The sequence below is a fragment of the Mesoplodon densirostris genome, chromosome 7 (genome assembly GCF_025265405.1).
Source record: "Mesoplodon densirostris isolate mMesDen1 chromosome 7, mMesDen1 primary haplotype, whole genome shotgun sequence".
Classification (NCBI taxonomy): domain Eukaryota; kingdom Metazoa; phylum Chordata; class Mammalia; order Artiodactyla; family Ziphiidae; genus Mesoplodon; species Mesoplodon densirostris.
This window is the reverse complement of record NC_082667.1, coordinates 78,251,162-78,268,264: the sequence shown is the minus strand read 5'-3', so window position 1 is coordinate 78,268,264 and position 17,103 is coordinate 78,251,162. Positions and strand designations below refer to the sequence as shown.

The 17,103-nt window shown below is 54.1% G+C and overlaps 1 protein-coding gene and 1 pseudogene across 1 annotated transcript in view; both read right to left on the bottom strand.

Annotated features, from left to right (window-relative positions):
• The window catches only part of LOC132494212 (centrosomal protein of 78 kDa-like), a 142,531-nt pseudogene that overhangs the window by 45,860 nt on the left and 79,568 nt on the right, over nt 1-17,103 (bottom strand).
• The window catches only part of LOC132493380 (BCL-6 corepressor-like), a 43,682-nt gene that overhangs the window by 11,565 nt on the left and 15,014 nt on the right, over nt 1-17,103 (bottom strand). The window contains 7 exon segments of the mRNA XM_060103841.1: nt 4,469-4,531; nt 5,343-5,529; nt 6,709-9,123; nt 9,125-9,496; nt 9,498-9,551; nt 10,498-10,576; nt 11,897-12,030. Coding sequence (XP_059959824.1) covers nt 4,469-4,531; nt 5,343-5,529; nt 6,709-9,123; nt 9,125-9,496; nt 9,498-9,551; nt 10,498-10,576; nt 11,897-12,030 — 3,304 coding nt within the window.

The window sequence follows — 17,103 nt, the reverse complement described above, 5'->3', positions numbered from 1 at the left end:
CCATGCCCAAGGCAATCTGCTACCAACAGACCACCCCCCTTTGGAGACCAGGGGCCTCACACGCTGGAAGCACAAAACCCTCAGAAAGACGTCCCAAAGGAAGGACAGCTGAACACAACCAGCAAAGAAAGCAGAAAATGAGGCGCGTAGCCCACTCACAATCCATCCTTCAAGGGTCAAGGTGAGGCATCTACACCATCCGTCTATAGGCATGTGAGATCACTCCCTAACTGCTTAACTCTCCAAGGTGGCTTACTGTTAAAGGGGGGGTGAGTGACCTCACAGTAAGATCCAACCAATCAGGGCAGAGCTACAAATGACTATGGAAACAGCTGCTAGTCAACAAAAAAGGCTGATGTCATCAAGAGACCAAATAGCCCCCAACTGCCATCTACACAGACATAGCACCAATGTTCACTTGGGTCAGCAGGGGCGAGGGTGAAGAAAAAGGGTAGGGAAAGAATGGTGGGAGGCTGGGAAGCTGGGGGGACCAAGGCAAGAGGAGCCTGGCAAAGGGAAAGGAAAGGCTTCCTGGTGCACACACAAGGGTCAAGGGCAATTTCAAAGAACTCAACCAGATTGCTACAAGTCCGTCTGTCCTCTTTCCACACCGGTGGGGGGAAAAGCATTTCACTGCCATCGAGGGGCTGCTCCTATTTCCTGTCTAGGAAGAAGGCCCTCAGTGACACCAGTCACCCACCTGGCACGTCTCCACGCCTTCCTTCCCAGGCAACAAGCATCTAAGGACATTTCAAAGACAAGACTCCAACCCCTTTCATGGGGGTGGGGTGGGGGGGTGTGGCGGGCAGGGCTGAACTGCTCACACCTCAGCTCCGCCTGTGTTGCTCCTGCCCCCTCTGCTCAATCTAGCATCCACTTGGGGCTTTTCCTCCAATCACCCCAGCCTAACATCACTCCTCACTTTTGCTCTAGCCAAAGAAACAGTTCAACTGCTTAGCTAGTCACATTGTTTCTAACACACAAATAATTCCATAATGATCACTGTGCTGTTAAAGAGTTCCCCGAAGATGACCCTGTGTCCATCACCGGCCGGGGGTGGGGGTGGGTGTATGAGTTTGGTATTTCGTTAACACCTGAGCTAAGCTCCCACAGCCCGTTTTTCTAGATGAAATCATGGACACACCCCTCACATGCTGCTCGCATTCCTCCTCCTCTCCCTAGACCACTTCAAGTATCACTCCCACTTCTGCCCAGCCGGCTGGTCCCCTGATCAGCCTCTCTTGGGGGCATTCCCAGCATTTAATGGCAGTCAGTTGTGGGGATGAACCTCACCCTGGCCTGGGCTAGTATGACCTGTGTTCTCAATGCTGGAACACACTTAGCTCTTCTCCAAGGGTATCCCAAGGTGGGAGAGATCCTCATCTACTCTTGCCGGAATGGTGGAATCACCCCAACCGCGAGGGTCTCCTATCATGGCAGCAGGAGAAACCCCAAACTCCTGGCCTGTGCAGCCCAGGCTACCGCAGGCCCGGTGAAGACGGCGTGCTGCAACTCTCACTCCGGCTGCTCTGTGACCCTCTTAAACACTCGGGCAGGAATGGCGCCGCTTTACAACTCGGCCCCCTTCACTTGTCAAGTGGGAAGGTTACTGCTAGCCTCCCTCCAGGGGTGGGCTTCATAATCACGGGCCGGGCTCAGCACAGAGAAAGGCTGGAAAAATCCCTTTAACCAAAAGATGCCAAGACTTTCAGACCAGCCTGAATCTCAGGCCTGAAATGTAGGAAATTTTAAGAGGTGAGCCCTGCTGGTTACACCATTGGACTTCTCTGGTCCAATCTGGTCCAATCAGCCTTCCCTAAAAGCTCCGTGGGAGGGCATCCATGGAGGAATGGAAGGGCTACCTTAAGAACCCCCATGTCCAATTTGAAAGTTTCTTTTTCCAGACTAGGTCCATCCACCCTTCCCCCAACCCCGGAGCCTTGTAGGGCAAAGATCTCAATTCCCCTCAGCTAAGGCCCCCCAAGACCTTACGCTAGTGTGACCTTACCCAGGCCACTAATAACCCTGAAGGACACCCACCCCGACTGCTCAAGATACCCATGGCCACCAGCTATGGGGTAGAGGCTCCGTGTCACTTGGAGCTTCTCAAAGACTGTTCTAACCACGACCCACAGGAGGATGACCCTTGAGGGCAAAGGAGATGGGGAGATAAATAGATACACGGGGATCCTAACCATCAGGCTTTGCCATCATTGCTAATTTTGGCCCTTCTAAAAGTGGGAAGCCATGTGCCCTTGGTCACCCAGTCTAAGCAAGATGTGAACGTGGTCCCTGCAGCATGGTCCTATGACTCACAACACATATATCCCAAATTCATTATGGTTGTACCATAGCATCACCTCACAGAAGCATCACCTCACAGAAGCATCACCACAGCAACATTTACAAGTCACTGTGGCAGCAAAGCACCCTCACCACTGTTGAGCCATGCCCAGTGAGGCCTAAACAAGGTGAGAGGGTTCTGAGTTGCTGGAAGGCTCCCCAGGATTAAAATCCCCTTCTCTGTAGCTTAACTATAATAGCACCTCCAGTCAGGGCTAACCTTGTTCAAAGTTACACCCGCTACACAAGGAGTGCAGGGGATCTCTGTTCCAAAGTAGTTTACAAACGTGCAGGTGCTCAGCTGGAAGAGAAGTTCCCTGAGCAAAGAAGTTTCATGAAGCCCCTCGACTGAGGCTTCCTCCAGCTCCTGGCCAGGCACTGCCACTGAGCAGGTCCTAGGCCTGTCCCAGCCAAGTGGTTGGCAAGGGAGATGGTTACTCCAAGTTTGAGAAGGAAGGGACCAATGCCTCCTTGCCCCGCCCCATCTTCAAATGCCACTGAGGGTTCCTAGTGATGAACTTCCAAGTCTGAGGAACCTCCAAACTCATTTGGTGAACTTCCAAAATAAAAATTTCACTCAGCCACCCATGTGATCATAAAGAATAAATGAGTATCTCGGCCACTGTGTTTTCAAGTTAATTCCTTTTTTTAAACAAGCCCCTAGCAACAAGATGCACCCACACCAGGACAACCAGGGCCACGCAAACAGCACCCACCACCTTGGAAGCTCCTGGTCCCTCCATGGGTAGGGGCTGCCTCAGAAGGGGGAAGGCATCTTGAAGGCATCCTGGACCCTCTCTGGGACCCCTGCCCGCCCCAAATCCCCGCCCCAGCTCCCATGTGCTCACAGCTCGGCTCTCGGCCACACCGACACCCATGAGAAGGACCTGAGCCCATATCAGCTCAAGACGTGATGGCCCAAGAACAAGAAGGCCCGTTCATATCCAGCTGAATGGAATGAACACCTGCTGGGCCTTGGATGTGGAGACCGTGGTAAGAACAGTGGCCCCTTCAGGTGACCTTTCCTGACCAGCTATTTACAAACCCCACGTCTCTACAAGACAGAGGGTGGGTGGGGAACCCACCTCCATTGCCCCAACCTTTCAAACGGAGCCCCTCACCTTCCCCAACCCTTCTCCTGCCCTCCCATGGTGACGATTCATGGCTCACTGGGCCATGTCCCGGGTGCTCCAGGAAGAGACCCGTCGGTCGGTCTGAGATTGGAGGCAGGCGGTGGGGGAAGGGGTCTTTCGGAATCATCTGGGGCTCAGGCCCTGCTCCCCATCAGCCACACCGAGTTCTCGTCTCCACGCTCAGCAGGAAAGACTGGGAAGGACGCACACAAACGTCTCTGGGAAGAAGGGCGGTTGAGGCCACTGAAAAGTGAAGGGCAGCGGCCACCCTGGGTTTGGCCACGTTGCTGGAGAAAAGGGCGAGAAGACTCGAGGCCAGTTAACTGCCCGCTCCCTTACTCCAGCCTCCCTCACCGTCCACCCAGAACAGGCAGATCCCCTCCTCAGAAAAGTGCATCCCCGTGAACTTGGCCTTGCCCACTTTTATCACATCTCTCTGAGAAACTTCCCCAGGAGCTGAGTTATGAGGCCACTCAGAGGAGGGTAAGGGTTGCGTGTCAGCGGTGAGCACAGGCAAGGAGGGAGGCCTTCTTGCTGCTTCACTCCAGGGTGGCCTGGACCCTCCGTTTTTCATCAGTCCCGAGGGGGAGGAGCTCGGAATCGTCTACTACAGGCACATCAAGAGCACCATCCCTCGGGTAAGGCCGCCACTGACCAGCCCCAGAAATCCCCTTCTATGGGAGCCACGTAGGACAAACCGGTCCCGGTGTGGCTTACCCAGAACCCTGGCCACAGGCCTTTGTCTGACCCTAAAGATGAGCTGGGGGAGGGCAGTGCTCCAAGCAGCAGAGAGAAGCACACGCTGTGGCTGACCACAATTTTCCCGAACTGCATCAGGCACCCACGACCTAAGCGTGAGGGCGAACGCCGACCCTACGACTGGGTCCAAGGGCCTGGGCCTCCCAAACGTGCCCACCACCCCCGACTGTCCCGTCTCAGGAGGATTTCACGCCCACCCTGTCCTCGACGTTCACCTAGGTGCCCTCACTCACCATCACCGGTGAGGTTTCTGGGGTCCGGAGCAGGCTGCAGGCCACAGGCCACAAGCACGCACACTGAAGAAAGCGGGAGAAAGACCTCCACTTGCTGCCAACACATCTCATTAGCCCAGGAAGTCTCGAGGGCAAAGCCCGAAGTCAACCCCAGTGGGGGAGCAGCTGATGGGACGGCAGAGTGTGACTCGAGGCAAACACTAGCCTTCTCTCCCGTTTGGCCTCCAAAACCGAATACAGCCCGTCTGGTGGGAAGAACGGCCTCGTCGATCCCACGCCCTCGGAGCGTGCTGTCAACTCCTAGTGACTGCAAACACGCCTGCCACAGAGAACAATTCTGCTCCTCTTTCTGGTGCCTTCATCAGCCCTCATCTCACTTGAACGGAACCTCTGCCTTCGGAGGGAGAATCCGAGGACTCCCCACTCCCTCCCATAGGAGACCGTCACTCTGGAGGGTCTGGCTCTGGCTGCAAGTGTCATTCCACTGCTACCAAAAACGCGTATCCGTACCTGCTACAAAACAGAACACATACCTGCTACGCTGGAGGTCTTGCACTGCCATTGCTCTGCTCTACTGTATCAGACTATTACTAACTACAGGACTAGCATTTCTCCGGAAAAAGGAGATGCGTGCCAGGAAACAACATTTCATAGGTGCTTCACTCCTGGATGCCGCAACGCTCAAAAGGACAACCAGCCTTGCAATCCACAGCTGGGAAGGGTGCCCAGAGCAGCCCGTTCTCCGAACAGCCAGCACCCAGACGCTGGGCCGTCGGAAGCGTATTGTTTCCTCTCACCTCCCTCGGCACTGGGAGCGGAACCGCCCCGTTCCCACCGACGTGGTACCACACGCGAGCCGCCTGGGTTCACTTACATCTCTCACTGTCGTTCTGGTCGGCAATGGCCTCCTCCAGGGCGACCGACTTTGGCTTTTTGTCCTGACTTCCTTTCAGCCTTTCCCAGTCAGCGGGGCTGAATTTGCGCACCTCAGAGTCTTTGGTTGTGGGGTGGCCACCTTCTCGCTCTTTCATCTCCAACTCTGAGAAGCGCATCACTGCATGCTAGAAAGAGAACGGAGATGGAAAAATGACACACCTTACCACCAAAGCTATTTCACTGCCCTTACCTTAAAGGAAAGTATCTTCAAAGAAAAGTTTGCCCAAAACCAACCACAATTTATGATACAACTAAGATATTTTAAAATTGAACGATAGAAATGTAAGAGTGTCTATGTGTAACTAGTCACACACTCTTTATTCCTAAAGCCATATGTATGTAGAGATATATGTGGTGTGTATGTATAGCCATACATACACTGTGGCATACATACAGACATTCTCTTTCCAAGGTAAATAAAACAAAACAAAAACACAACGCAAAGAAAGCGAAACAAAAACACAACAGAAAAGAAAACAAATGCACAATGTATAAAGACGACCATGGCCCACAAACTTCCCTTTGTATATTTGGAAATGAAATTTAACTCAAAAGGTCTATGGAAGATTCTAGTAATAAAAATTTGAAAAACTGACCTTACAGTCAGCAGCGGGTAGACATAAAATACTGTCCTCTTGTAATCCTTCCATCTATGTCATTAAAATGGGCACTGAATGGATCATTTAGATAACTTCATCCATTTTTTTAAGCATAAACCAATTTTTTCTTAACATTGCAAAACAATTTGGCTTTATTTGTCTTTTAATTAAAAGTAAAATATCTTAAGGAAATTCCTATACAACATCTATCATTCACTAGCAAGTTAAATACATACTCTATCCCTTTAAGCAAGGTTTGCTTTTTATTATTTTTGTTTGTTTGTTTGGTGGAAAAAAAAATTGCACGAATCTCACAGACATGCGGCCGCTACACACCTCCACCAAGTATCACATAAGGCATTCTAAGCAGCGCTTTTAGGTATATTTGTTAACGTACAATAACGGCAGAGAAATCAAAGCGATTGATAGGTAAATGTCATGCAGTCTTTTAGACATCCTTCGCAATAATTAAAACTTCCGTTATCAGCATTTGAGTGGAGTTCGCTTAAAATCTACAGAATAACTTCAAGTATCCACTTACGTCCCCTTACTGGACACATTTCAAACATTTAAATTATCCTAAGCTTCATTAACCAGATCAGTCCGGTGTCCTGCCCTCTCATACCCCTGGCTCCCTCCTCTTCACACATTAAAAAAACCTGACAACTGGTCAGGCTCCTGAAATTCGGGTGGGGGGGGGCTCACCTGCAATGCCCGCTGCTCCCGGCCGAGCTGACTGGAGTCTGCGTACAGTCCAGTAGCGACACGCTTGAACCGGTCACCCACGTAACCAGCGGAGTTTGCGATTCTCTTTGCCAGCTTAGATGGCTTCGGTTTCAGAACTTTGCCATCGGTTGATCCTGCCTCGTCAGCTCCGTCTTTGGTGTAGGTGGGGGTGACGTCCACACTCGGTGGGGCACTGCCCATGCAAAATGGTTTGGGATCCTCTTGGGTTTTCCCGAAAGTGACCGCAGAGCTGTCGCTCCCCAGGGTCGGCTCCAGGAATGGAGTCGAGACCGGCATCGCCAGGTTCTCCTTGTTGGTTACCGCTGGAACATTCTCCTTGCTTAAGCCGGAGACTGGCTGGCCCGGAGCCTGTTTGAAAGTATAGGCTTCGTGGAAGTCACTGATGCGCCCCAACTCCTCTCTCAGGGCAATGAAATCCCGGTGTGGCTGTAGAGCCGGGTCAGGCGGGGGTTTGGTGGGCTCGGCACTCTGGCTGACACTCTCAGCTCTGAAGCCGGGTTTGGACATGTTAGCGTCGGTTTTCGCATCTGGCTCTTCCCGGAGGAGGTCTACATAGACAAGCTTGTCACTCTTGACGACGGTCTTCCCTTGATTTCAGCTGGGGCTGGGCTTTAGGTTCTTGTCCGCGGGGACTTCTGGATGTAACTTGGTGCTGCCGGCTTCCAGCATCTCAGAAAACCGGTTCCGGAGGCTTGGGTCCTCGTAGCGGTTCCTCTCGTGGGACCGGTACCTCCTCTCCGGTTTCTCCTCTTTAGTGATCTCGATGGACGTGTGAGGTATCAACATGGGATGCATCATGCCCAACCCCAGCGCGTCCTGGTAGGTCACAAACTCCGGCCCGCCCGTGGGTAGCCCGTAGGGCAGTCCCGGCTTTGGGGCGAGGTGCCCAGGAAAGAGACTGCCATTGGGCAACACCGGATGAGGGTAGACAGGGCCTTTGCCGTGTAAGGAGAGGGGACTTATGGCAATGCCCTCGGGCGCTGGGTAAGGCAGGTAACTCCTGGGGTAGGGGATTGGTGGGGACCTGAACGCCTCGTTTGGTGAGAGAAATACTGAGCTCGGCGGGAGGCCATTCTCATTCGCTTTGAAGCTCGGCTCTGGGTTGCTGGCTTTGGCGCCCTTGCTGCCGGTGCCGCCGCTGTGCTTGGCAGGTGTGGCCGGGGGCTGGCCCACGTGCTGGATGACGGATGGCGTGGTATCCACGGAGCTCCTGCTGGTCTCGCTGCCCTCGGCGGTGGCATTTGGGGCCGGCGACGCAGAGGCTGGGCGGCCCACGCTCGACACCGACCCCGAAACGTTAGTGACCACGCTGTCGGCGGCACCCATGCGGGGACACGAAGAACTGCGCTGCTGCGGGATGGCCCAGTCCAAGGCCTTGTTTTTCAGCGGCAGGCCTTTGCCATTGTTCTCTTCGTTAGGACTTGGCCCGGGCACCACCCAGGACGAGGGAGCCGTGCTAATGATCTCAGATCTATAGATAGCACAGCCATTTCCTGGAGGAGATAGAGTTTCTTTCGGAATCTCACTTCCGGAGAGCACTAGGCCGCTTCCAGCTCTGCTGTGAGCCAGGACGGTGGGAGCCACCTTTTTCATGTGGTCAGCTTTGGAAGCATCTACATCCACCACTTTAGAGGACAAGTCTAGTGGCTTATCGGTGACGCCTTTGGTAACCGTCTGCTTCTCCAAGAGAGGAGGTGAGCTGCCATCTTTTCTGTCTTCACCTGCTGTTTTCCGGGTGTGCCCGGGAGCTGGCTGGGTGCTTTCGGCTCCTTCTGGAGCCTTTGGATACTTGCTGCTGCAGAGCCTGGCCGCGGGGAACTCGCTGCTGACCGTCATGTATGGCTTCGACAGGGTGACCGAGGGCGCGGTGGAGATCCTGGCACAGTGCTTATGGAACGCGGAGTAGGTGTCCGCAGCGGGCTGGGAGGGAAGGTGGACGCGGGGTGAAGGCCGAGGCGAGGGGGGCAACAGGAGAGCCGTGTCCCCCGGCAGGCCGCTGGTGACCGCCTTGGCAGAGGGCACCCTAGGCTGCTTACTGTTCTGGATGTGGGGATACGAGTGGGAATCGACCGGGTTCCCAGGACTGACGCCCATCTTCCAGGGCAGGCTTTTGTCTGCGCAGTGGACCAGAGGCGAGATGGCGGGTGAGGCCGAAGGCGTCGAGAGTCTCATGGGCGAGGCCAGGGATGATGGGATGTGGGGACTGATGTGGTGAGGTGGCGGCAGGTAGAGAAATCGCTCCCCATTGGTACAGACCGGAGAATACAGCGGCTGGGCCACGCCGTAGGACTGCTGAGGTAGCAAGGCCTTGTACGTGTTCAGGGAATACGTCTTTGGCGAGTCGAGGAAAGGGTAGATGGCTGGCGTGGCCCCCTTCCATGTAGGGATTGACCCAGGGCAGCCGCAGGTAACTAGCACCATTGATGTTGAGCGGGCTCTGTTTGTCGCTGGCAGGTCTGTCCAAGCCCAGTGTTTCTGCCGTGGGGACAGCACTTTTTTGTATTACGGGTGGCGTTTTGTATATAGCACTGAAGCCATTTGGGGGTTTTCCGGAGACAGCGGAGGCCTCCACCGTCTCGGGTGTATTCGGTTTGAACTGCATCTCTGGGTTTCTTTCGGAAGAAAACCCCAGACCACCTATGGTTGTGGCAGCCTCCCGCCCTTTCTCTGAGCCCAGTCCACACGAGCTAGAATAGACGATGTTTCCGGGGACACGCAGCCCTTCCCGGATCAGGCCGGTGCGTGCGGTCCATGCTCAGCGCTGCCAGGCCATCGATCCGATGGGCCGTGGTCGCGTCCACCTTCGCAGAAGAAGAATATGGGTGTTACCGCGGACATGCCTTCAAAGCAGCCCATCCCAAAGAGAAACCGCGGACTAGCTCAACAGGACATCAGCCTCAACATCTGAGCCGAAACGGCTAAAAACTGAAGGATTCACAAGGTCTTTGGCCCCCTCCCCGCTTATCCAGAACCCTCCTCTGCCTGCCGCCTCACCTTTGTCCAACTAGTGTCCTCAAAGCACGGAAAACGTTGGTCCCTTTAGACTTGAGGCCCCTGCATTAATGCAGTCATCTATTAACTCTGGAAGATCCCCCTTCTCAGCAGAAATTCTTTGCTGCAACTGAGGTGATACCAACTCCACTGCTCTCAGAACCACCCTCGTGGGGTACAGAACTCGGACTCACCCTCCCCAGGCCCCAGTCAGGTTAGGGCGGGGCGATGTGCACTGCGTTTTTCCCGGATGGAGCGGGGAGGCATTCTTTAACATAACAAAACCCAACCTTCAGGGGGACAGTAAGGAACGAAGGACTTGAGCTGTCTCATTTCTAAATCAATGAAGAGGCCGCGGGTCAAACTGTAGTTGTGTCTTTTGACTTCCTCTCCCTGGTATCTGAAGACAGCTCTGTTTCATATTTTACTGGGAAGGGAAACCCTAAGGGTCTACTTGGAGGCTACACATTTATCCAGCTGGGAGCACTGATGTGGCACGTAGCTTATCGAAGAAAAGGCGGCACGTATCCCACCAGTCACCAGGGGACGAGGACGTAAATGGCGAGCACAGCCAAGAAAGCGAGCCAGGAAGAAATTGGGTGAGGCTTCGTCCTGAGGCCTAGGCTTTCTACTCAGCCCTGCCCTGAAACACCCCGCCCCGCCCCCAAAAGGCCCTTTAATGGTATGCAAATGAATGCACGATTGATTACAGATCACTGATACTCAGCACATCAACAGAAGCCATTAATCTCTTACCACGTTGTGATTCAAGGGGTTTTCTTCCCTTAGTTCCAGTAAGGCCTTTGAAGTGTCACCTTCGTTTACAGGAATTTTCCTATTTAGAAGGACACACCAACTTCATGAAAGCATTCCTCACTTAATCCATCTTTCATAGATTGCCCCAGAATAGACCAGTTTCTAATAACTCCGTTTTTCCAACAGCCCTTAAAAGAAAAAAAATCCTCCCCAATGGCCCATATTGAAAGTTGTCCCCGAATGGTGATTCAACGGGACTGGGAAAAACAAAGGAAAGGCAGGGCAACAGGGATGTGAAATCACAGATGCTACGTCCTCGAGGTGGGTAAGGCAGAAATTCTGCACAACCACGTCACCCTCACAATTTTTCCTCCAGAGAGGCCGGGCAGGACAGTCCGGGCTCTGCTGTCCTAGCAGACCCTTATAAGCTCTACCTGAGGACAGGAATGAAGTAATACAATGTCCAAAGCCAAAGTGGGGACCTCAAGGCTGGAGTCTGCGAGCTGGCTACATCAATTACTTCTGTGTTACTCGTGAGGTCAGGCTTTCAAAACTTTTCCCCAAACAAAGTTAGGTACCATGTCCTATGAAACTGGTTTCCATGGTGATAATGAAGCCATATTTGACTGCCTCTATCAAAATGATGGGGGATAACACACTAATATCATACAAATGTCAGCTGCTCCAGGGGAAGCCGCACATCTGTGCCAGGCTGCTTGCGGCTGCCCCTGGAACTTGTTATCAGAGAGCATCGATAAAGAAAGTGCTTGGTGCCAACTTCCAAATCCCCAGGATAAAATCACTGACAAGCGGCAGAGAGAAGTTTCATCATTACCCGGAAGAGCAGCTTCAATTATCTACTGCTTAGCTGCCTCTACCCCGCACTCCAAAATTACTGATGAGGAAGCATAACAGAGCTGCCGGGTGACTGAAACCAGGAGCCAGTGGCCTCGCTTAACAGGTGGCGGAGGACGCAGAGAAACCCTGGGCTTCAATGGTGTGAAGGGTGGCTATCGTCCCATTTATTACTGAGCAAACTATTTGTTTTAAAAGCACATCGAAGGCCGATCCACCTGGGCCCACAATCCTGACATTTAGAGCTAAAGCAGCATATAGACTGGGATTAATTCTCCTTCGTAAATATGAAATAATAAATTAAGGATGAAAGTGCACTGAAAGGCCGCTTTAGGGGCTAACCTCTTAAAGGGCGGCAATGCTTCGCTGAGCCAGGTTGCCTGTTAAAACTGTAAATCAAGGGCCACCAGCTAGGCAGGAGATCTCCCCCCTACCCCCTTAGGGCCCACTCTGGCTGTGAGGACATGAAGGGGGGGGCTCTGCTCAGGAGCCCTGAGGAAGGACCCACGCTCTCCCCAGGCCTCAGCCGGACACGCGCATTTACCTGTCGTCGCTGATCCCACACATGCGAACCCTCTCGCTGTTCATCCAGCTGTGAACATTCCCATACGGGGGGGGGGGGCGGGTGCTGAAAGCATGTCGTCTTCTTGGATGGCAGCTTTTCTTCAAGCGTCTAGTCTGTTTAAAACAAAAAGAAGCCCAGGAGGTTGAATAAAAAAGGAGCCAAAGAGGGAACAAGAGAAACCCTCCTTCTAGGCACTTCATACAGAATGCACTTGGGAAGGCAGACCCTGCTCCACGTTCTACAGATGGCCAGAAGCAAAGGAACACACCTGAGCCAGAGGTTCAAGGAGGGAGGTGGAACTTCTCTGGCAGGAGGCGCTGGGGATGCAGAGAGTTCAAGAGCCACAGGCCACACCATTCAAGGTACAGCACATGACACCCTTAACCTGCCCTTCTCCCTTCTCCCTTCCCCTTTCCCAGCCTTTTGGAGAACACACTTGGATCGAAAGTGGACGGTGCTAGATTCCAGGGAGCCCCACATTGACTCTTCTTGTGGCTGAAAGGATTGGGGACAGGGGTGGGGTGTGGGATAAAAGGCACAACAGTCCGGTGTGGCGGCCCAAACTACGACTCACTTCCACGGCTGCGGTGCGTGTGACTTACAGATGGAGGGGTAAAAAGAGTCAGTGGGCTGGCGAGCCACCCCACCCGAGCCCTAGATTAGATTAAGCCCCAAACCTGGGTGGTTTGGCCTGGGAGCTGCAGAGGGAGGCGGCTGAGTAATTCAATGACGCCTGCTCGCTGGGGACCAGCAATCAGGAGCGAGTGCAGAAATCGTAGCAGCCCAGGCTGCCGGGCTGGGGCTGGGGCTGGGGCTGGGGCTGGGGCTGGGGCTGCAAGATTCCGGCCCACGGGGAGCAAGCAGAAGCCACCCGTTTCCCGTCTACCGGGAGGAGGGGGGAGGCTGCTGAGGCACGGGGAGAGCCCCGCCCCCTCCTTAACTTCCCGGCCCACCAGCCCCACCCACACCACATTCTAGTTTGCTGCATGAGTGAAGGGTCAGGACAAGCTGCATTTTATTCACAGGATTATCACGGCGCGTGATTTATCCTCGTGCAGGATTTTAATTGCTCTTTGGAGGTTGAGCCGTTTCTTTTGACTGCGCTTCAGCTCCATATCCTGCTGTTAAATGCTGGGTTAATAAGTAGGGGAGCCTTTAATGCCTGGGACCGATGGCCCTAGGCAATTCCCCTGCTCACAGACTCCCTTGTCCGGGGCAGGGTGGCGGGGGAGGCCCCCCCCCAGCCACGGGCTCTTTACACAGGACCCAAACCTGAGTGTGAAATCACTGGTGTGCAGCTCATGGGGGCAACTTTTCTTTCTCCTCCCTCACACACCCACCCACACAGCTCCCGAAAGCCCAAATGTTCCCCAAGTCGACACATTTCCTTTGTTAGCAGGAAAAAATACGCAAATGCTTGCTTTTACACTTCAGCACACGGAGCTGACTGCCAGGTCTGTTGGGTGGGAGCCACCAAGGACTGGGGACTCTTTTTCCGAGAGTGACTAGGGGTGGGGTCGGGGAGCACCTGGGAGACCTGAATCCCAAAGCCAGCCAGGCTATCCCTCTGCATTTCTTTGTCCTAACACAGGCTTTTGTCCACCAGCATCCCCCATCGGCCCCTATACAGAAGAGAACACCGTCTGTTCATCAAGAGCCCCACGCCGCAGACACACGGCGCGTAGTTAAGAGCTCAACGATGAAGCTGGAGGAGAGACAGGGATCTCCCAGTTGTGTCCGGCCTGGTGGGATTCTAGAGAAGCTATTTCTTTAGGAAGCGTCCCTTTCTTTAGACAGACTGGGGCATTTCCAGTGGCTGGCCACAGTGCCCCGAAAAGGTGGACTCAGATGGACTTGGGCATCAAGGAAGGTTCTGTTGGGGGCTCACGGGCTGTTCTTCCGTGTTTCGAACATACAAATCAAGTTGGGGGCAGGCCACCACTAGTGCAGGGCCGACCAGAAGGCACGTTCAACAAAGTGTCCCCTCCCTAACCCCTGCAGCCCCTTCTACAAAAGGAAGACCAAAAGGAAGATGTCCAGGGAAGCCTCATCTACAAGGTGGAGGAGCAACACTCCTCGGTGCAAGTGTCCTGGCCGTGGCTGCAGCGGGAGGACCACACCATGCCACCCCCTGGCTGGGTGTCATGATGAAATTTGGACATTATACCAGAAGCCAAAGGGTCACTCCATCAAACCCTTAAGAAAAGGATGAGGGACGAAGCGTGTGTGCCCTCGAAGCCCCAATCTTCTGGTGCTCCAGTCTTCAAAACTTACACAAGCTGCCTCTTACATGTCTCCTTTAGTTGTCACCTTGGGACAAGGACCTCTGAGCACCTGACTGAGGAAACAGAAAGGCCCCTGCCACAATCATCCTACTGAACCCTCTCCCCTCCCCTCAAAAAGGGCCAGCAGCCCCCTTCCCTTGAAAGGGCTTTTCTTTAGAAAGGGTGGCCTGGACTTAGCATGAGAGGGGAATGCAGTTTAGAGACACCTGGGACCATGGGGTGCTGTCAAAGCCTCTCCCCGCCCTTCCAGGTCTTGACTGGTGGGGTTTTCAATATTAACGCCGCACAGATAAATAACACCCAGTGTCAGGATGAAGTGTTCTTAGTGCACAGGGTCAGATGGAGGGTTGAGGCCCCGAGCGTGGTCCGGTGTCACGGGAGTGGAGGCGGGGCGGGGCGGGGGGCTGGCCGTGAAAAAACAAGAGGAGGAGGGGCAAGGCTCAGTACTGGATCCTGCTGACTACACCCACCTACACACACACACACACACACACACACACACTTATAAACTTTAGCTGCCCCATGAACTTTTTGTGAACTGTTTAAAAGTGGAGGTCTGTTGAACAAACAGCGGCGCCACTGCCAGCCATAATTTCATTGCAACGAGCTAAAGACGTTTAACTCTTCAGGTTCCGGGCCAAAGATGGACCTGAGCGGAAAGGGCCAAGGAGCCGGGGGCCCTGCCTGGCGTGAGGCCCTTCTCCAGAGTGACAGCCCAAATCCTGGGCAGGAACACCCTCATCCTGGGCAAAGGCCATACTGCGTACACCCCACCATCACTGAAGAACGGGCCCACCCCCCATCTCTCTGGGATGTAGAACTAAACTAACTAAGGGGATCGTGGGCGCAAGGGACACAGAGATAGGGTCAGAGACACCGCCACGCTCACCCCATTCCTCTTCTAGAAGCGGCTATTGAAATAGTTGGGGGTGTTTCTTACTTTCTTCTTCTTCTTTTTTTTTTAACCTCCAAGGAAAAGTTCTTCAAAAGTGACTTCCCTGACCCTTGGCTGTGGGTCATGCTGCAGGGTGCAAATGACGTGATTTAGATGACAGACAGAGCAGGCGCTTTGCTGCTGTATATAAGAGGCTCATCTGCCCTTATTTCTCAACGACCCCCCCCCTTTTCTTCCACAGGTGGGTGATGCTTCTGGAAGTGCCAAGATGTGTGAAGCCAGTCATGAAAAGCACTTTACAAGCACCAACCTGTTTCCAGTGGGAGCTGCTAAGCTATACCCTGGCTCTGGGTTTTAACCCTTTTTTCCAGCAGTGGAGAGAAGGGGGCAAGGATGTGGGACAGGGATGAAGAGGGAAGGTGGCCAAGAGAAGGGGTCAGCCGGGGAGACGGAAGAGCGTCTGGTTTCTGAAGAACAGACCAGGAATTGTGGTGGCTGCCCGCTGAACACCCAGTTCTGGGAGAGACCCGGCTTGCAAAACGCAGACTTGCCGCGTGGTCTCCGGCTTTCGGTCTGGCCCTAGGGGCAAGCACAGGAGAGCTTGAGTCTCCCTCGACAGACTTAGGCAGTCATCTGGTCCGGGAGCCAAGAGTTATGATTAGCATCCGAGCTTGGCCTGGACGCTGGGGAGAAGAGCCTGATTGGCAGAAAGAGGTCAGAGGGACCAAGATTAGGAGCTGTCCCCCCAACCTCGGCATCCCTGAGCGAGGGCACTTTGGCCCTCTGTGAAAAGACACGAGGGGGCACACGGGTCCCCAGCTGCACCCACCACCGTTCTGCCGATTCCTGCCATGAAGACACCATTATGGAATGAGGAGAAGGAGAGAACGTTTGTTTTGTTTTTTTTTCTTTAAAGGCGACTTCCCTTGGCAGGCAACAAACAGGCTGCAAAGGAAGGAGCAGTGGCCGTGAGAGGCTGGCGTGAGCGCAGGGAGGAAGGCAGCACCAGGCCACTCCTGCCACCTCTCCTTTCTCTCCACCCCAGCTCCTCCTGGCACCGGGCCACTTTCCACTGCCTCCGCCCTTGAGGCGCTGATGGATTGGTTCAAGTCTGCACAGCACGCTTGTCAAGTGACAGCGACGGAATGGGAAGCAGTGCCACCAAACCATCCCAACTCCACTCCAATAGGAACGGTGCCCCTTCCTAGGGCCTCACTCTCTAGGCACCCCATGCCGCATCAGGCACTTATCCAGTTAGTGACCAAGAAGACCTGGACGGGTTTTGGGGAGCTTCCGGCTCAGAAGGCCGGGCAGACGGCAGGGCTCCCAGCCAGCATGCCATGTGCCACGGTCCTCCGTAGGCTGGGGACCTCTTCGGGGAAGGGGTGTCTCTCGCTGCACCGGCATGGCTGGTTCTCTGTGGAGGACACGCGCGCGCGCACGCAGTCACCACAGCCTCCCAGCTCCCACTCTCATCCACGGCGTGTCTCTGGGCAGGTGGCCGGACCTCTTCAACTCTGGCCCCCTCATCTGTAAATATTTGGCACCGTGTTTTCCAGAGGATTAAACTACACTATGGACTTGAGTTCTGCCTGGCAATAGCTGGTGCAGGCCACATCTAACCCATTCAACAGCATCTGACTCCACTAAACAGTCTACGTAACAAACAAACCCCAGAATGGCTACATAGTTTCCTTGCGGCAGAGGGAAGGCTGAGGCAGGGACACAGAGGGAACCAGGGAGGGGTGACCTTCTGCAGAGTGTGTGGCTTTCATGGAAGCCCAAAGCTCATGGCGCGGGAGCCCTTCCTGGGACTGCTCCAAGCGCAGACTGAGTCACACACAGACACTTCTCTACTGGTGTCAAGGAAGGGAGGGAAGAAGAAGTTCCTATTTTAGCACTGGGGGCCGCGAGGAGGTGGGAGATGAGAAAAAGCGGTCCAGGGTGTGCAGCGTTGGGGCAAGTCCTCCTGGGATGTTTTCCCCAGTATGTGTAGCAGTGGGGAG